Here is a 19,428-nt window from a genome sequence, read left to right on the forward strand (position 1 = left end):
GGACTCTTATGCACATGGAGCCATTCACCCATGATGCATACAAAGAGGCATATTCAAAAGATGAGGACTTCAAGGAGGTGTATCAGCACTTGAAAATTCAGTGTCGTGTGCACGATGGCAACAACGTCGTTGACTACCATATCCAGGATGGGTTACTCTACATGCTGGATAAGCTATGTGTTCCTAAAGGTGAGAGTTTCTAGCTGATTAGAGAGGCTCACACCTCCAAGTTTTCAGGGCACTTTGGTGTAGGGAAGACCGTGGCTAACTTGCAAAGGTATGTGTATTGGCCGAAGATGCAAGAACAAGTAGCTAGGTTCATAAGAGGATGCATGCTTTGTTGTACCAGCAAGCTTAGCAATAGGAAACATGGTCTGTATCATCCCTTACCTGTACCTACTCATCCTTGGGAATGAATTTCCATGGACTTTGTGGGAGATTTACTGACAAACAGGAAGGGACATGACTACTTGCTCGTGGTAGTTGACAATTTCAGCAAGATGTACATTCGGATGCGATGTAAAAATACCATTAGTGGATGTCATGTAAAAAGACCATTAGCAGACAAGAAGCAACAAAATTGTTCTTTGGACATGTTTGGTTACACTTTGGGGTACCAATGAGCATCATTTCTGACAAGGATATATGATTTCTAAGTGCATTCTGGACTACATTGTGGGAGAAGATGGACACGAATTTGAAGAGATCTACAACATTCCATCCATAGAGAGATGGGAAGACATAAGTAGTCAACAGGAATTTGGTGCAGCTTCTGAGGGGTTACAACCAGAAGCATCTGAAGACCTGGGATGAAAATTTTGTATATATACAACATTATTACAATAGAGCGGTCCAAAATTCTACAGGAAAGTCCCCATTTGAAACTTGTTTTGGATAATTTCTACCTTCACCTTTGGACATTGCATATGGGCAGCAAGGAAGAGTGAAAGAAGCCATTACAACAGATTCTTTGAGGGCTAAAAATTTTATAGCTAAGATAAGATAGATCCATTTACAAGTATAGAAAACACTTTAGAATTTGCAAGTGAAGTATAAGGCCAGGCATGATCAACATAAAATAAAGAAATCATTCCAGGTGGGACACAGAGTATGGCTATAGTTGAACAAGGATAGGTTGTAGGGGCTTTGTAAGAAAATCAAGGCTCTAAGGTATGGTCCCTTTCAAATACTGGAAAAGGTGGGTGAGATACCACCATATATGCACATTTACTCAATTTTCAATGTAGATAATTTGAAACTCTATAAGCCTTCCGTGTTAGATCAGGAAGAGGAACAGGTCCTACCATTTGTGGAGGGTTTGGCACGAGACACTCAGGTGGAGTTGAAAAAAGATATAGTTTTGTAGAAGAGGTCCATAACTACAAGACAAGGGCAAAAAGACCTTTGGCAGATTGGGTTGAAGGGACGACTTCCATATAAAGCTAAATGGTACACCAGAAAGAAGGTGGAAGAAAGATTTCCTCACCTCATTCAATAAAAGATTTTGGGAACAAAAATCCTCCCAAAATGGGGAGGTGTGATCCAAATTGGATCATTATATTTTTTCTCATACATTGCGATGCATTTTGAGTGGAAAAAGTGGAGGAATCAACTCATGGGACCGTTTTTATTAGTGAGACCCAGTTTAGCAAAATGGTGTTTGAAACCTTGCAGAAGCATTTTAGGTCATCAAATGACGTTTTTTTGGCGTAAAAATTGTTTCTTAAGTATAGCAACTTTTCATGATATTCTACACACATAAATCTTTCCAACAACATAAGAATCACGTCAATCAGAGTCCGTATACAGAAGTTATCCCACTTAGAATTTGACCTTTCTCTTTTCACACCTATGGTTCGAGAGGATGCCGCATCAGCACCCATTATTCATGGAAAAGGGGCTAGCCATGTGTTTGTGATGTAAAAGACTCTAGAAGAGTCTATTTTGTAACTTTATTTAAGAGTTGATCTAGACAAACTTAACCACTAGCAGGCTATCAACTGTTATATAACTGAGCCACTACGAGGAAGAGGCATTCCATTCTTTCGAGAGTATTTGTTCCATAGTTGAGAAAAGATAGCTAGGATAGATAGGAGGTAGAGCACACAAAGAGAATTTGTGCACTGTAGCAACCCATGAGCCACAAACATTACTTATCTGTATCTGCAGCCATATTTCCAGACAGAGAAAGAGAGTGAAGTGACCTCACCTTCCAGCTCAGTTTTCTCCCGAAGGGGTTTTGTAGAGAGCATATCTTGTGTATTATGTGTATGTGAGCTTATTTTGTAGTTCTCTATTTTTATGCTTGATTTGCCTTTACATTCATGCACTAATTCCAATTAATTTTACAGATCTAGAAATTAAACAAAACTGTAATAGTGTAGAATCTCATATTTTTAATATAATATTATCAGATCTGTTGTGATGAACTGTCCAGTGGAATATCCACGACAGTTTACGGATCAATTAGACCCTAAAGGAATTTTATCAACTTCAAAGGCCAAGAATGACATTTTCAATGTCCACAAGTGACCTAGCAAGGGAATTTTCAAGGATTGGGTATGGGTCTTAGGACCTTTAGCATGGACAAGGAAGGGGATGTGAACATTAGGCCCTAAAAGAAGCTTCTATCCATCTAGGTCCAATAAGGATTTTGTAGGCAGCCACACATGGCCCCCTAAGAGAATCATTTGGATATTATTGTATGTAGAACGCATGTGTTCGAAGGATAGAAAAATGATCTACATCTTCTCATCTCCTCCCACTTTGCCACTCTCATCGCACCCTCTCATGCCCACCCCTACTGGTCTCCCTTATCTCTCACTCTTGTCCCACTTTTCTCCCAGTGTCCCATATTTCCCTCCCTTGCTGATAGAATCTTTTCCTCTTCTCACATCCTCCCCATTTGCCTCTTTTACATGACCCACTTATTCCCATCTCCCCTTGTTTCACCTATCTCCCTCTCTTCTCAACTCTACCCATTTTCCACAATATTCATCCGCCTTCCATATTTGTTCACCTCCTCTCCCAACCCATTTGATACATCCACTCCCTCTACTCTACATCTCCACCAACTCCAAGCCAACCACATATCCCCTTCCCCCTTTCCCCACCCTCACGTCCCATCCTCCTCTCTAACTTCATATTCATCCTACCTACCCTCCTCATTACCTCCTTCCTCCTATCCTTCATGCCCATTACTCCTCCTTCACTACCCATCCACCCTTAATTTTTTCTTTCCTCATTCATATTTTCCCTCAAATACCACACAATTATCTATGTTACTCTCACCTATCTCCCTATCTTCTCCCACCTCGACCATTGCATCCCATGTCCGTCCACATTCCATCTCTTATTACCTCCTCTACCAACCATCCAATGGATTTTCATTTGTTTCCTTCATGCCCAACACTCCTCCTAACCTAAGCATTAGCTCTTTGTGTCTTGTCACCTCCATATCTAACCATAACCCCCTTCCCTCTAGCTCTTCCTTAACTTCTCCCTCTTAATCTCTCTAATCCCTCCACCTTGGCTACTCCCTCTTTTTATTTATCCATCATTTAGCACTTCTCAGCTCTCCCCGTTTTCTCCATTATCCACCTCCTCTTACCTACCTCCCATAGTATCACCTTTCCTCTTTTATTAGGCTCACCCTTACCTCCTCCACCCATCTCCATCGCTCCTTCCTCACCTTCACACCTAACTCTTCCCTCCTTTCATTAATGCCCACCACAATACTTCCCTAGCCGTGCACACTTTGCCTCTTTCCAATTCCTCCCCATTTTCCCTTTTTTCACCACACTACCTCATGCCCCACCACATACATGTTTATGCTCCATTCCATAAAACCCCCATCCCCACTAACCCTTCTTCCTTTCCTCTATTTATACCATAGTCCCATCTATGTCTAGTTATCTACCTATGCTTAGCTGTTATCTCCCTCTATACTTGTGTATCTAAAACCATGAACAATGCTTAAAGCACTACACACTACCTTTGTAGGATATCCTTGTTCTATGAGATAGATGTTAGTGTCCTCACTACTTTTTGATCATTAGGTATGGGTTTTAACGCCTTGATTTGGTTGACGGGGGGGGGCGTAGGGGGCACAACAATTAGTTGAAGTGAAATTCTCTTTAAACCCCATCTTATCTTTGTACCCTTCCTTTACCTACACACACATATTCTCTTAGGCCACCAAACCCCTCTTCCATTGGGCCCTTACCTCTACTGTGAACACTTTCACACCGGGCCCATATCACCCCCTTTGGGACATCATCACCTCTTACCCTAGATGCTCTTCCCAAAAACCCTATTTATTCCCTATCAAGATTGCTCTAGGGCCCTAGTTATACCACCATCAGCCTTCACACCATTTACCATATACTTAGTCCCCCTTTTCCCCAGGTCACACATTCCCTCAACCCATCACCTTAGTGTTTTACCTCTTATTTATAATCCTATCCACAATCACAACCCTTGGACCCTAATTGCTGAGACCCTATTCCCATAGCCTTGTACCCTTCATAAATGGATCCCAAATGACTATTTCCTCCTTCACATAGCCCTCACCACCCTCATTATAACCCCTATTTTGTTGAGTCCTCACTTCCCAAATTCTAGTTCCCCAAGACCAATACCATAGAACTCATCTCTTAGACCCTATCTCCATCTATACTTGACCTCCCCCTCTACCAAACACTTAAGCTCCTTTACCCATGGATACCCTAACCCGCCCCACAGGGTCCCAAAAACTACATCCTTAGCATCCAATAAGCCACACTATATCGTTGATACCAAAACCTCTAACACCCTGACGTTGTTCTACACATGTACCCTTACCTCTAACCTTAAGCATTTTTTCCCCTAAACCTTTAGTCCCCTTAGTCATTGAACCAAACCTATTCCCTTATCCGTTTCAACCCTTAAATCCGAATTCCCTTCCTATGAATCACTTCCAATCATTCCCAACCTTTATCCCTAACCTACTTCCACGACTAGGCCTTTATCTCCATTAATCCCCTGTCCCATTCTATCTCTCCGTGTCCTTATCTCCATTAATCCCTTATCCCATTCTATCTCTCCGTCCTCACCTGTATTCATCCTCTCCCCTTATGTATGCCTATTATTCCCTACCTCTTCTTGTATAGTACCCCTTTATGTATGCCTATGCCCCTCTTCTTGTCTACTACCCACTTTATGTATGTCTATGCCCCTGGATGCACTTCGACCCTAGCCCCACTACCCCACCCATAACCCCCTTACGCTTGGTCCCTAAGATCCTTATTCCCATAATCTTATCTAGGGGCCCACGACCATGACCACGACCAGTACACTTTCATCATAGTGCTTTTAACTTGCCAATTTAAATACATATTATTGTGGAGCACCTTCAGGCAAACACATATTTTGGTCGTCATTGCGACACGTAGTCGTGCTTTCCCATGTACCAACTGCTGCAATTATTTGTGTATCTGTGGTCGCTCACTAAGAAATAAATATTGATGATGCCACAAGGTGCGTCAGGAATATTTAAAATGATAAGCAATCCACGCAAGCAGCGATGGCGACCATGATGGCTATAGAACTAGCGCATATAAGCTCAATAGATATTTAATATTAAAACTGGGGCCATGGAATAGATACAACAAGCAACATCCGTATGCCCACTGAAAATAAACATATATTGCAGACAGGGATGTTGTGATCATGGGTCCGTTTCTGTCTCTGTCTGAAACATACTCTGTCCAGCCATTAGCTATGTATGCGATGATCTCACCCCATGAACTGTAACACTGAACTGTGCATTTTCAGATTCATATAGCTATGGACATAAATAACATATAGTAGCGTTAAAAGGGTAGAAGATCCCAGCTGAAGTACAGATATGTTCTGAAATATTGTATGCGGAGCTAGTATATTGCTATCTGGTGCATTCATGGCTGTTGCAATGCTTGATTCCAGGAAGAATAATGACGAATACGATTATATGAAGGGCGTCAAACATCTGGTGGACTCCGGAGCATTGAATTCAGTGCCGATTAAATATGTGTTACCACAACATAGCCGGCCGTCAGCGGCAGAAATCGAAGAAGGAGAAAGTATACCAATCATAGATGTGTCTGCGCTGGATAAAACCCCCGAGGAACGACTGGAGGCAATCAAGCAACTTGGTCAGGCGTGTGAAGACTGGGGTTTCTTTCAGGTAACACATGGTGCTCATAGCGATCTTGTTTTATTCTGATCATAGATCGATTTTAATCCAATATCTTTCCGCCGATGAATTCTGAGTTGAAATCAATTTATATATTCGTTTAAAAATCCTATAGCAGATCTATAGAGAAGCTGACTGGATCTATAGAGAAGCTTACTTTTATTTTAGGTCGTTGCATTAGAAAGCACCAAATTCTGGGAGTCTTCTTTGCGACAGTTTTACATTATTTTAATTAAGCATTATTTTAATTAAGATTATTTAAACAAAAATATTGTTTTATTTAATTAAGTTGTTTAAAACATAATTTTGATTAATGGTGATTGAGTATTTTGTTCAGTACAAAATTTACTGGGATTTTTATGGTTAAAATTTCAGTTAGTTTAAGGGTTATTATGGCTTAGACCTGGTGTGATCCTTAGGTGATTTTGATAGTTTCTACTCCTAGGTAGTGGTCAATCAACCCACACACACGGGTGAGTGATTTTGATGGTTTAGATGCCCTTGGGTAGTAGTTACTCAAGTCACAGGCACCCTAGGTAATTTTGACTACTGAGATGCCTCTAGGTAGTGGCTACTCAAGCCACATACACCACTTTATGATTTTGATGGTTTAAATGCCCCTCCATAATGACTACTCAAGCCACCCTAGGGTGATTTTGACAATTTAAATATCTCTAGGTAGTGGTACTAGAATCACAAATTAGATATACCAATGATGTTCAAAACTCACATCACCTATAAACAAAAAAACATTTTTTTATCATTTACATACACCCAAAAATCACCAAATTTATTATTGAAATTATAAATTCTTAATAATAAAATTGTAAATTTAGAAATATAGATACAAAATCCTCTATCAAAACAAAACTGAAAACAGAACAGTTTCGTTGGAGAATCGAAAGCAAATTTTGGTAACAATTTTAACGTTTTGGTAAATCAGTTACTGTGGTGGGAGATATAAGGAATATCAAAATAAATCTGAAAACAGAACAGTTTCGTTGGAGAATCAAAAGCAAATTTTGGTAACAATTTTAGCGTTTTGGTAAATCATTTACTGTGGTGGGAGATATGAGGAATATTTTTTTATGTTTATTATTATTTATATACTAAATATGAGGATTAAAAAATTTAAAATAAAATGCATAATCCAATCTGCATGTAAAGGTCATTAAAAAAAATGAATGATACACATGGATTTATATTAAAATATTTAATTATTTTTTAATTAAGATGAAAATTATTTTAGAATTACGTTTTATTATTTAAGTTATAGTAATTTATTAATTTCATATTTTTATTTATAAGAATATTTTATAAATTTCAAGAATATTAAATTAAATTAAATTATAATTATATTCAATATTGTTAAAACTAGAATAACTATATAATTCTGAATTTTTTAGTATAACTGAAAATATGTCATAAGCTATATTAATATGAATATTAAGTAAAATTCTTACCATCTACATAATAATTAATTTGTTTTCCTTTAGTAAAATTTAAAATTAATATTTGTTTAGAATTTATATACTATAGATAATATTATTAAGAATTAGAATAGGTCCATGTTAATTAATGATCTAAGGAGTGATGAGAGAAATCAAATTTATGGAGGTGCAAACATTTCTTCAAATTTTGCACTAAAAAAATAATTTGCATAATGAGAGATTTAATTGTACAAATACTTGGTAGATCCTAAATCAAGACAAACCTATAATGGTTTTAAATAATTTGATAATTTTCATAAATTAATGAGTATCTATATTTATAAATAATATAATTCATAATATCTATAATATATGTATCTATAATATAAATAATATTATTAAAAATACTAATTAAAGATGTATTAAGTAATCACTATCGGAAACATTTAATTTTTTCAAATTTTACATTTAAAAAACAAATCAATATCTTGAAAAATTTAATCCCTCTCCCTACTAAATAAATACAAAATTATTATAAATTAATAAATATAAGTATTTATCATCCATATAATTAAATTAGAAGTCTAAAGCGCAGTGGAAAGAAGTTATCTTAAATTTCGGAATAACGGAATAGTCAAAATTCCGTTATAAGTCAATTTTACATTCATTTTGCATTTTTCATCATAGTTACTGTCAAATGCACACCGGCATTATACAACACAGAGATAGAGATACGGTAGATGAATTCCCCAGCCGCTCATCATTTATCCCTTAGCTTATTTTCTAATGAGAAGCCACACTAAAAAAATTTGGTGGGAGCAGGTAGTTAATCATGCCATTCCGGAATCTCTGATTTCCAGTATGTTAGACGCAGCTCATCAGTTCTTCTCTCTCCCGCCTGAAGAGAAGATGAAATATGAGACCAGAGATGTGCTGAATCCGCTAAGATATGGCACGAGCTTCAATGCTGAAGCGGAACAAATTTTCAATTGGAGAGACTATTTGAAGCATTTTTGTCATCCTGAACTGTACACACCTGATAATCCCCCAATTTACAGGTATCTTTTCGATCCAGCACTTGATTTGTTTCATTAAGTTTCAATGCGCCGAGCACTCAAGATAATCAGTTTTGTGGCCGCAGAGAGGTTGCGGAACAGTACTTCAAAGAAACCAGGAAATTGGCTCTGAGATTGATCGGAGCAATATCTGAAAGCCTGGGACTGAAGTCAGATTACATACAAACGGTCTTCAACGACTGTTTTCAAATGGCTGTGCTCAACTTATATCCACCGTGTCCAGAGCCAGACCAGACCATGGGCATTGCACGCCATTCTGATCACGGGGTTCTCACTATTTTACTGGAAAATGACGTGGGGGGTCTGCAAGTGCTGCATGAGGGGCATTGGGTGGCCGTTGAGCCCTCTCCCAACGCCTTCATTGTGAACGTTGGTGACCATCTAGAGGTGAGAATCATTTGATGTCTTTTTAAAATTTGTTCAATGATGGGGACCTCAGATTATTAATTTGAATAGCTCTTCTTCTTTTTTTTTTTTTTTCTATTTTGACCAACAGATTTTAAGCAACGGGAGATACAAGAGCGTGGAGCACAGAGCAGTCGTGAACTCGGAGAGAACAAGAATTTCAATTGCAGCACCAAATGGGCCTTCCATGGATTCTTTAGTATTTCCTGCTCCACAGCTAATAGATGAAAATCATCCACCATTGTATAAATCCAGATCATATGAAGAATATATGAGAGATCAGCAAAGCGCAAGACTGAGAGGCAAAGGAACTTTAGAATCGGTCAAGATAGCGAAGGGCGAAACAACATGAACATCCCATTAATCACCCCATACGTTGTATACTCTCTATTTTGTCTTGTATTCCAGTCTACAGCAGTTAGAATATTATTACCAAGGAGAAGTCTCGTTCAACCAAAATATGATTACTATGGAGAAGCTTTGTACTACAAAGTTGTCTATAATTTGTTCAATTGCTAGTATATGTTTAAATGTTAGAAGGTAACATTGCTTTAGCATTATGGACCTGTCCAGTGTTGTCCTTAGGTAGGTAGCAACAGGGAGAGTATAGCATATCCCATCAATTTGTTCAATTTCTAGAATATGTTTAAATGTTAGAAAGTAATATTGAATTAAGTGTTAGAAGGTGATATTGCTTTAGCATTATGGACCTATCCAATGTTAGAAGGGATTATTGCTTTAGCATTATGGACCTATCCAATGTTAAAAGGTAATATTGCTTTAGCATTATGGACTTGTCCAGTGTTGTCCTTAGCTAGTAGCAACAGGGAGAGTATAGCATATCCCATTATTGTTTAGTGTATATATTCTGTTTACGCTTATGGTATTAATAATGACGGTTTTGACTGTGCGATTATATATATATATATATATATATATATCAACTTTATTGAGTTGATTTTGATTTTTGATTTTTTCACATTCAATTAGTTCACATACCTGTGGCATGGATGGCATAGCCATAACCTTTAAGGGGAAAAGAAAAAAGAAAATTGCAAGATGAGCTTGAATTTAAAGTAGGAAAATTGAATGGCAAGAATGTGAAAATTAGTTTCGGATACTTTGTTCAATATTTTTAGCGATAGTAGTAGTTCGTCTTCAAATTCTTTAGAGTTTAAAAAAAAATTGATAACCAAAAATAGAATAAACAACTGTCGCATGTAACTTGTAGTCCTTGCTTATAATGTTTATTTGTTGCTTTCAACGAAATTAGTTTTGGACTCAGTGAATTGCTTCAGCTCATGGCTTCTGTGGATAGCTGCATGCATCTTTATTAGTGTTTAATTTTAATTGTCTTTTGTAATTTTGATATAAAATTTTATTATTAAAATGAATTGGGCATATCACCTCATATATAACGTATTAGATTCTTTTTATGAGAGAGATGATCTCCATGACCGTAGGTTAATTCCTGTCATAGCGTTTTTGTCAGAAATATGCAAATACCTTAATATCATAAATATGGGGCCAAGATTTGTTCCATTTATGTACTGCTCAACTCAACTACAAGATAAGTAATTTACGTTGTTTCAACTACAAAATAAGAAACTTACATTGTTTTTTCTGGACTCTAACTACTTTGAGAAACATTTTCTCAACTACAAGATAACCAATTTACCTTGTTTTCAATTACAAGATAAACAACTTACTTTGTTTTTTCTGGACTCTAATTACTTTGATAAACATTTTCTTTTGTTCGCCTTGCATCTGCATATTATGTATATATACTTTTTAACTAGTAAGTTTTTAACTAGTAAGCTTCTCAGCATTATTTGTATATAATTTCAATTCATAATTTTTTTAATTTATTATTTTAAAGAGGTAAAATATATTATAATTGATAAACTTTTGCTTTTGTTCGCCTTGTATCTGCACATCTGGATTATCTGTATATAATTTCAATTTATAATCTTTGTAATTTATTATTTCAAAGAAAATTATGTGTATATAATTTCAATTCATAATATTTGTAATTTATTATTTTAAGGATGTAAAATAATTATAATTAATTTTGCTAGCATTTTCACATTATGTATATATACTTTTAACTCATAAGCTTCTCTTCCTTATGTGTATATAATTTCAAGTCATAATACTTGTAATTTATTATTTAAAAAAAATAAAATATATTAGAATTATGTGTATATAATTTCAAGTCATAATATTTGTAATTTATTATTTTAAAGAAATAAAATATATTATAATTTTGTTGTGAGTTGGTATTTTTGATAAATATTATACAATTTTATTATTATTTTTTATATTAATTTTTTATTTTATCGAATAAAATGATATTTGAGTTAGAAACATTTGTTTGGTCTGTCTTGTTATAGAGGACGCTCTATAAAATACTTGATAAGGTGTAAGTGGAGATAATTTTAATGATGCAGCTCCATTTATTGAAAGAAGCTTCATGAATATAAAAGTAACTTCATGAATTTAAAACAACCAATATTATTTTAAAATCTTACTATCTCAAATTGCGTTAATATTATTTTAAAATCCGACTAAATTATTTAAATTACTTCATGCCTCCTTGCAACGAGACCAACGACACCAATAAATAGTAAAAAAACTAATAACCATTTAATAAATGGCTCAAATATAAACTATAATATGCATTTATGATGCCTCTCCATTTACTGAGGTGGCTTCACCAATTTACAGGTGTCTTCTACTGAGGTGCAAAAATTCAATATTATTTTAAGATTTCACTATCTTCAAATTGCTTTAATATTAAAATTGTCGTTTCCAGGTGTTTTTGCATGCATATGTTTTCTGAATGGCCTCAAGTGAAAGACATGTAGGTGTTCTGAATGACCTTTGTCAAGTGCAAGGGTTCTTCATGGATCCTTCTTGTCACGCCCCTACACCTGCGGTGATCTTCCAACCGCTTGTAGCGAGGTGCGGCACCACCGAACGCTTTCTTTTTAACAATACTAACACCCGTGGACTACGCCTACTTCAACATGAACATACTTAACTTATTTTTTATAACCAAGTAACAGCATTATCCTTTATACTTTAGTGAAGACCATTCTCAATTATTAACCATGAACAATAAAACGAGAACATCAACAATAATCAAGTACAAAGGGAGGGGCAACTCCCGAAGAGTCTGCCCAACAATTTTATTATGTCAAGAATATCAGATTTTACAACTAGTGTGTCTTGGCCGTACCAAGTCTCACACTTAACCAATTTTTACAAAAGACAGGCCACTCGCCTTTTACAACATCTCATGCACCTTTGCATAAGAAGGAGTGCTCACCTGAGCCACTCAACCTCCTTACCAAATCCTGCATAAAACCGCACACAACTTCCACCTTCACACCTCAAACCACAAGATACTTCCACCTCGCACTTAGGCTAGACTACGCATGAGGTATGCGTATCCTCCTCCAAAACTGCGCAGGTATTTACCCCTATGCGTATGAGAGATGAGCGAAGATGTGTTGGATGAAATGAGGTGCAGCCACCTCTTATATATACGCTCCACACCTTGGCATATAGTCTTTAGGCCGACATGCTAAATAATACCATGAACCCCTCACGTTATATCTTTAGGATGTCGGCTTGGTATATTTTAATGTCTATCCACCATCGCATATAAATTCTCATAACATATACGCTCAAGTGACACTTAGCCATTTTCATGTGTTTATGATCGTCGCTTTTCTGTTCACGGGTTCGTCGCATTTCCGTGTGCGCTCACCTGCCCGTCGTGCAGACCCGCTCGCCTATCGTGCAGACCCGCCCGCCCACCGTGCAGCCTTGCCCGCCGTGCGCCCGCCGTGCAGCCTCGCCCGCCTGTCGTGCAGACTCGCCCGCCAATCGCCCGCGCCGCCCGCGCCCGCCCGCCCGTGCGCCCGTGCACGGTGACTTCGCCCGGCGCCCGAACGCGCCCGTACCCAAGGACCTTACATCCTCCTCCACCTGAAATCGTTGTCGTCCTCGACAACATACCATCCCGGTAGCCATCCACCAAAATCATCATCATCCATGATGTCGACCTTTCCACACAAGGCAAACATCCCTGCAACATATGTAGAGACTCTTTCTCCACTATGTCTCGACCTAGTGACCACTACCACCAAGCTCACCATACCAAAGTATGTATCTCCATAATCCATGCTCAGGTCCATGGAAACTCCATCCATCTCATCTGCAACATGTCACGATGCTTGATGCCAAGCCATCCCTGCATCATCATCATCATTGTAACTTCATCACCTCAAAGTGCCTCTTATCGATCCTCTACATCAAGTCACTCTTCCAAGCCATGCCCATACATGCACTTTGAAAGTATGCATCCCATACTGCATCAAAGTCACCTGATCTCAGTTCCTCAATGCATCAAATCTTCTAAGTCCACCGTACATGAAGTCCCTAAAAGTCACAACAATCTCATGTCATCATGAGCTCCATAAGCCATCCCCCAACCAACACCTCAGCAAGCATACAATATGCCTCAGCTCCCCATGTAGTAGGAATGCTCCATAGCTGCTCACAAGTCCATCCAAGTCTTCAATCTTATCAACTCTCGATGTGCCCCATTCAAGTCCATGAAGTCCTCTTCATCATCTGCAATGTGCTATCCTCAAGTCTCCACTCTTATCAACTCTTGATGTGCCCCATTCAGGTCCATGAAGTCCTCTTCATCATCTGCAATGTGCCATCCTCAAGTCCCCATGTCACACTAGCAAGTCCTCCTGCATAACATTCCTGCCCTAGCACTCCTCTTTGGATGTCCCTTGACATCTCTACAAGTGCTTCCACACAATGTCCTTGCATAGGTCTGCCATGCTCCATATCTTCAAGTCTCCAACCTGATGTCCATGACTAAGTTGTCCATGTAGTCCAACCAAGTAGACACATCACAACATCTGGCCATCCCATCCAAGTCTTCAACTTTCGGTTTAGTGAACTCGGTCACCCAACCATCTCATCATCATGTCATGAGTCCCTTCATCATAGCTCCTCCACCAAAGTGTCCATCAAGACTTGCTCTTGGTTTCGGCCATGAGAAGTCCACCCAAAACATCACAAGTGTGTGCCCTCCTCAATCTGTCCATGAGTCATGCCGGGCACTTAGCCAATTCATGTGGCTAAAGCATGACTCATTCTTCCACAACGATCATCAAGTTCCACCCTTGTCCCGGGTCCTTGCACCTTTCATCATAAGGTCACAAGTAACCCCAACAAGCTTTCCAACAACTGACAATCCTTACTCTTCCATACAAGGTTCCATCATAGTCACCCATGGTAAGATGTCCTCTTGCCTTGGCAAACTGGCTTTGCCCTTCCCTGCACATGGTCCATCTTCCAAATGCCTAAATGAAACACAAGTATCAATACTTACTTCATCATCATGAGGCTCCTCCATGTGAGTGACCTCATCCATACATGTTGACAAACTGCACGATCCTGGTTCAACTTGATCAGCCTCAAGTTCTTCCTCCATCGTAATCATGTCTGCAACATCTTCATCACAGAAGGGGACAACAATAGCCTTGTTGCCCTTCAAGAATTCTTGTCCAAGTATCACATCGAAGTCATTCATCTCCATCACTATGAAGTCCAACTGACTCTTCCATTCTTTCATCTGTACAGGTACATCATGTACCAAACCTGCCACCTTAGCTCTAGAGTTTACTGCCTTGACCTCCATATTAGATGTCAGCCCAGCCTCTTTTGCTAACCGTGTTGTCATAAAGTTATGTGTAGCACCTGTGTCTACCAGAGCTTGAATGGTCTTGCCATGAACCATCAAGTCTACGAAACCCAGACTATTCATCCATGATTTCTCCATAACCTTATCTGCATCGGCTTCACCTGTCATCAATTTCCAAGTGTCCTCACACTTGCTCCACCAGCTCCTGACCGAGCTCTGATACCAACTGTCACGCCCCTACACCTGCGGTGATCTTCCAACCGCTTGTAGCGAGGTGCGGCACCACCGAGCGCTTTCTTTTTAACAATACTAACACCCGTGGACTACGCCTACTTCAACATGAACATACTTAACTTATGTTTTATAACCAAGTAACAGCATTATCCTTTATACTTTAGTGAAGACCATTCTCAATTATTAACCATGAACAATAAACCGAGAACATCAACAATAATCAAGTACAAAGGGAGGGGCAACTCCCGAAGAGTCTGCCCAACAATTTTATTATGTCAAGAATATCAGATTTTACAACAAGTATGTCTTGGCCGAACCAAGTCTCACACTTAACCAATTTTTACAAAAGACAGGCCACCTGCCTTTTACAACATCTCATGCACCTTTGCATAAGAAGGAGTGCTCACCCGAGCCACTCAACCTCCTTACCAAATCCTGCATAAAACCGCACACAACTTCCACCTTCACACCTCAAACCACAAGATACTTCCACCTCACACTTAGGCTAGACTACGCATGAGGTATGCGTATCCTCCTCCAAAACTGCGCAGGTATTTACCCCTATGCGTATGAGAGATGAGCGAAGATGTGTTGGATGAAATGAGGTGCAGCCACCTCTTATATATATGCTCCACACCTTGGCATATAGTCTTTGGGCCGACATGCTAAATAATACCATGAAGCCCTCACGTTATATCTTTAGGATGTCGGCTTGGTATATTTTAATGTCTATCCACCATCGCATATAAATTCTCATAACATATACGCTCAAGTGACACTTAGCCATTTTCATGTGTTTATGATCGTCGCTTTTCTGTTCACGGGTTCGTCGCATTTCCGTGTGCGCTCACCCGCCCGTCGTGCAGACCCGCCCGCCTGTCGTGCAGACCCGCCTGCCGTGCAGCCTTGCCCGCCGTGCAGCCTCGCCCGCCCGCCGTGCAGCCTCGCCCGCTTGTCGTGCAGACCCGCCCGCCGGTCACCCGCGCCCGCCCGTGCGCCCGCGCTCGCCCGTGCGCCCGTGCACGGTGACTTCACCCGGCGCTCGAACGCGCCCGTACCAAAGGACCTTACACTTCTACTTGGGGGATGCACTGCACCGTTGGGCTTGGATACTCCCGAATGCTTCGCTTGCTTTCTCAATGGGCTTGGATACCTTCTGGATATTTGACTTTCTTTCTCAATGGGCATAAGAAGATTAGGTGATGGCATTGAAGGGAAGGAGCACCAAAACAGGGAATGCAAGTAAAAAATCCTCCTTTACTTTCTTAGTTCCATGGAAGGAAATAAACCAAGCTTAAATTCCATGGAAGGAAATAAACCAAGTTTAAAGACATAGATAGGCCCGTTAGAATGCCAGCCAGCGAATCCTCGTCCAAGCTAACTAAATAACTAGGGGATTGCAAGAAAGCCCTTGGTTATTCCTCTCCTAGCAAGCATAAAGTCACTCAAGATAAAAGGGAAATATGCAAAGTGAGTATGAAATTAGTATTTCCAAGTGCATCCCTAAGTTAAAATAATTCCTTGCAGGTTTCCCAGCACATGAGTATAATATGAAGGCATGTGTAAATTGATTGGACTTATCAAATAAAAGTATGCTTCAAACAATTACAATAATTCCTTGCAGGTTTCTCAATTTTCAATAGAGCAATTTTAAGATTTGACAATACCATAGCAGTGTTGGTCATGGTTGAGAAAAGCATTTGACAAGACTGCCTATGCATGTCCATTTTATCAATTGGATGTATCTAATTTGCATAAAATGTAAATGCAATCTTCTTATAATCAGAAGAAACTTTAGGAAAAGAGACTTGAACTTGCAGAAAAGCCATTTTCATTCTTCCCTTCTCACTGTCAAATGTTGTCAATAACCTGTACTGTGATGTGGAAGTCTTCTTCCAAAATTGTGCATAAACATTAGCTTTCAAAGCTTCATTTTTCTGCTTGATTTCAATGAAGTTAGTAAAAACATTTGACTCCTTTGTTTCACTTGTTCTTACTGATTGAGTAATTTCCAACGAATTCTATAAAGTAGAAGAAGACAGAGTGGTAATTACATGTTCTTCTATCCTTACAGAAACCTGTGAATTATCCAAATTGATGTTGGTAGGCGCCTTCTGACCCTCACTTGTAGTAGTAGTTGTAGTTCCCTTTAATTCAATCCTTGATTTCTTCTGGTAATGGATGAATTCCTTCTCTCCAATTGCTGATGATGATGATCCTTCCATAGGACTCTTGTCATGTTTGGTTTGAGAAATAGGAGTCTGAAGAGTAGAAGGAGGTAAAACCCGTTCTTCTGCTTCTTAAAAAATATTATCTTCCCATTGTTCCTGATTTCTAAACTTTTCAATCTCTGGCCTAGGTGTATGATTATAGGGAGTGGTTTTGAGTTCCACCCTTGAGTCTGAAATAATGTTGAATGGGTCATAGGACCAGGTAAATCTGGGTTGGAAACATATCTGTTTCATAATAGAATCTGCCTCTAAACCCACTGATTTGGTATTATAGATAAATGTTCTAACCTATGCCTTGATATTAAATTATGATCTCCTCTTCCATGAGATGAAATGGAACTCATCCATGTTCATCATTTGCCTAATATATTCCAGAGAAAATATTTTCATTGGAACATATTTTGGTAGTTTATATGGAGCGAATTCGTAGCCATATACTCGAATCTTTGTGTAGTTTTGGTAGAGGTACCAGACTCTTGTTCTGATTTGATCATTGAGGTGCAGGATCTTTTTAATTTTTGAGTTGATCCTGGGTTCACTCTAAGTACTGAGAAGTTGTGCAATTGGGTGGATGAAACAGTCTATGAAATCATAGAATGTGAACTTAGTTGAGTTCTTCCTAATCAATGATGTCTAGTGAATAACTGATTGATTCTCTTGCTGATCATCCTGCTTATGCAAAACAATAGGCAACATGTCTCCCTGTTGAAAAATAAACATATGAAATAAAATTGAGGAGTATTTAAATACTACTTCATTAGTGAGGTTCATCAATTTCTCATGCATAGCTTCAGCCAACAATTGACTGTAGTTATACATGAATTCAAGCTTATTTTCTTTGGAAAAGATAGGCAGATAGCCTAGGATAACTTCATCTACCCATTGGTCTGATTAATAGCCTAATAAGCAAGAAATGAGGGAAATAATATGTTTGGCTCTTTACATAGATGCTGGGTAAGGAGTATTCTTCTTGCAGAGATCAACATCTTCAGGGAGAAAGATCTCAAAGATTTGAGCTCTCTCAGGGAAGGTCAACTTGTGATACAGGTCAATTAGGGTTGCAGTGGAACAAAAACTAAGGGAGTCATTATTAGGTATCTGAAGAATTTGGTTTATGGTTTCTACTGAAATAATTATCAAAATGTCTCCATTCTGAGCTACAACTGTTCTCTGTAAGGATTATAGTTTGATTGGCACTAGATAACCAGGTCATGAAAGGAATAAGTCTGGGGAAACATGTACAAAGGTGAATTGGATTCCTAGAGGTTTATTTCATCCTTAGAATCAAAATAGGTTTGCTTCAGCCAGTTGTGTAATTCAAACATGTTGAACTCATTTTTGGTGTCTACAACTTTGAAGTATTGATTGGCTAATGGGATATGATCCAAGTCTAAGGCATTAGAGACCTTTGGGGTTTTAGGAGTTGCAGAGGAGTTGGCAGAGGATTTATCCTTTTCTTTGGAGCCATGAGAATAACAGAGTTGTAATGGTGCAGGGAAGAAAAATGCAGAGGTAGCTAAAGGATACTTCTAGTTACAGGCTTGGCTAAACAGAGAATTTGCAAAGAGAATAGTGAATAGAAATAGTGAAAGAACTGTAGAAGAAGGAAAATGTAATAGGGGATATGAATATCTAACAGGGATTTAGGACAACCGTTACATTAGTTGTTGTTGCTGATCGGCTAATATGAAAATTAATGTGTTAACATGAAGGACATTTATGGCGGCAACGAATATGCAAGAATGGTTAAGAAATATTGGGTGGGGGCACGTGGCATGGAGTGATTGGAGGAGGATGGTGCGGGAGGTATGACCATTGGTGCGGTATCAGGAAGCGCGAGAGTGTGGATGGCAGATTTCGGGGGGAGAGGGGGCGGGTAGTGGTAAGTGGTTTGGAGTGAGGGGGGTGCGAAGTATTGACGGAGTGATACATAGGTGAGGGGGCCCATGAGGTAAAACCATTTTTTGCACCCCCCCCCCCCCCACATCGTTATCTCATTTCGTAGCGAGAGATGCGAAGAGTTTCCTCGTCGTTGGTTTGGGTGGGAAGGCTAATAACCTTTGATTTTCACCCAAATCTGCACACTTGCCAACAAAAGAGTTTT

At 38.9% G+C, this 19,428-nt stretch overlaps 1 protein-coding gene across 1 annotated transcript; it reads left to right on the forward strand.

Moving 5' to 3' along the window:
• The first annotated feature begins 5,750 nt into the window (after positions 1 to 5,750).
• LOC149234582 (2-oxoglutarate-dependent dioxygenase 19-like) lies at positions 5,751 to 9,814 on the forward strand. Its single transcript, XM_089371873.1, has 4 exons — positions 5,751 to 6,205; positions 8,467 to 8,702; positions 8,786 to 9,107; positions 9,217 to 9,814. Exons 1-4 carry the CDS (start codon positions 5,939 to 5,941, stop codon positions 9,475 to 9,477), a joined length of 1,086 nt encoding a protein of 361 aa, XP_089227999.1. The 5' UTR covers positions 5,751 to 5,938; the 3' UTR covers positions 9,478 to 9,814.
• The last annotated feature ends 9,614 nt before the right edge of the window (positions 9,815 to 19,428 follow it).

Source organism: Pinus tabuliformis, chromosome 8 (assembly GCF_031772625.1).
Source record: "Pinus tabuliformis cultivar Carrire ecotype Pingquan chromosome 8, CPIR1, whole genome shotgun sequence".
NCBI lineage: Eukaryota > Viridiplantae > Streptophyta > Pinopsida > Pinales > Pinaceae > Pinus > Pinus tabuliformis.

What these genes read in the sequence shown, in the direction of transcription:
- LOC149234582 (XM_089371873.1), top strand. Translation starts at nt 5,939, where the DNA reads ATGGCTGTTGCAATGCTTGATTCCAGGAAGAATAATGACGAATACGAT. An exon ending in AAGACTGGGGTTTCTTTCAG is followed by an intron (nt 6,206 to 8,466) that starts GTAACACATGGT and finishes TGGTGGGAGCAG; the next exon opens with GTAGTTAATCATGCCATTCC. An exon ending in GATAATCCCCCAATTTACAG is followed by an intron (nt 8,703 to 8,785) that starts GTATCTTTTCGA and finishes TTGTGGCCGCAG; the next exon opens with AGAGGTTGCGGAACAGTACT.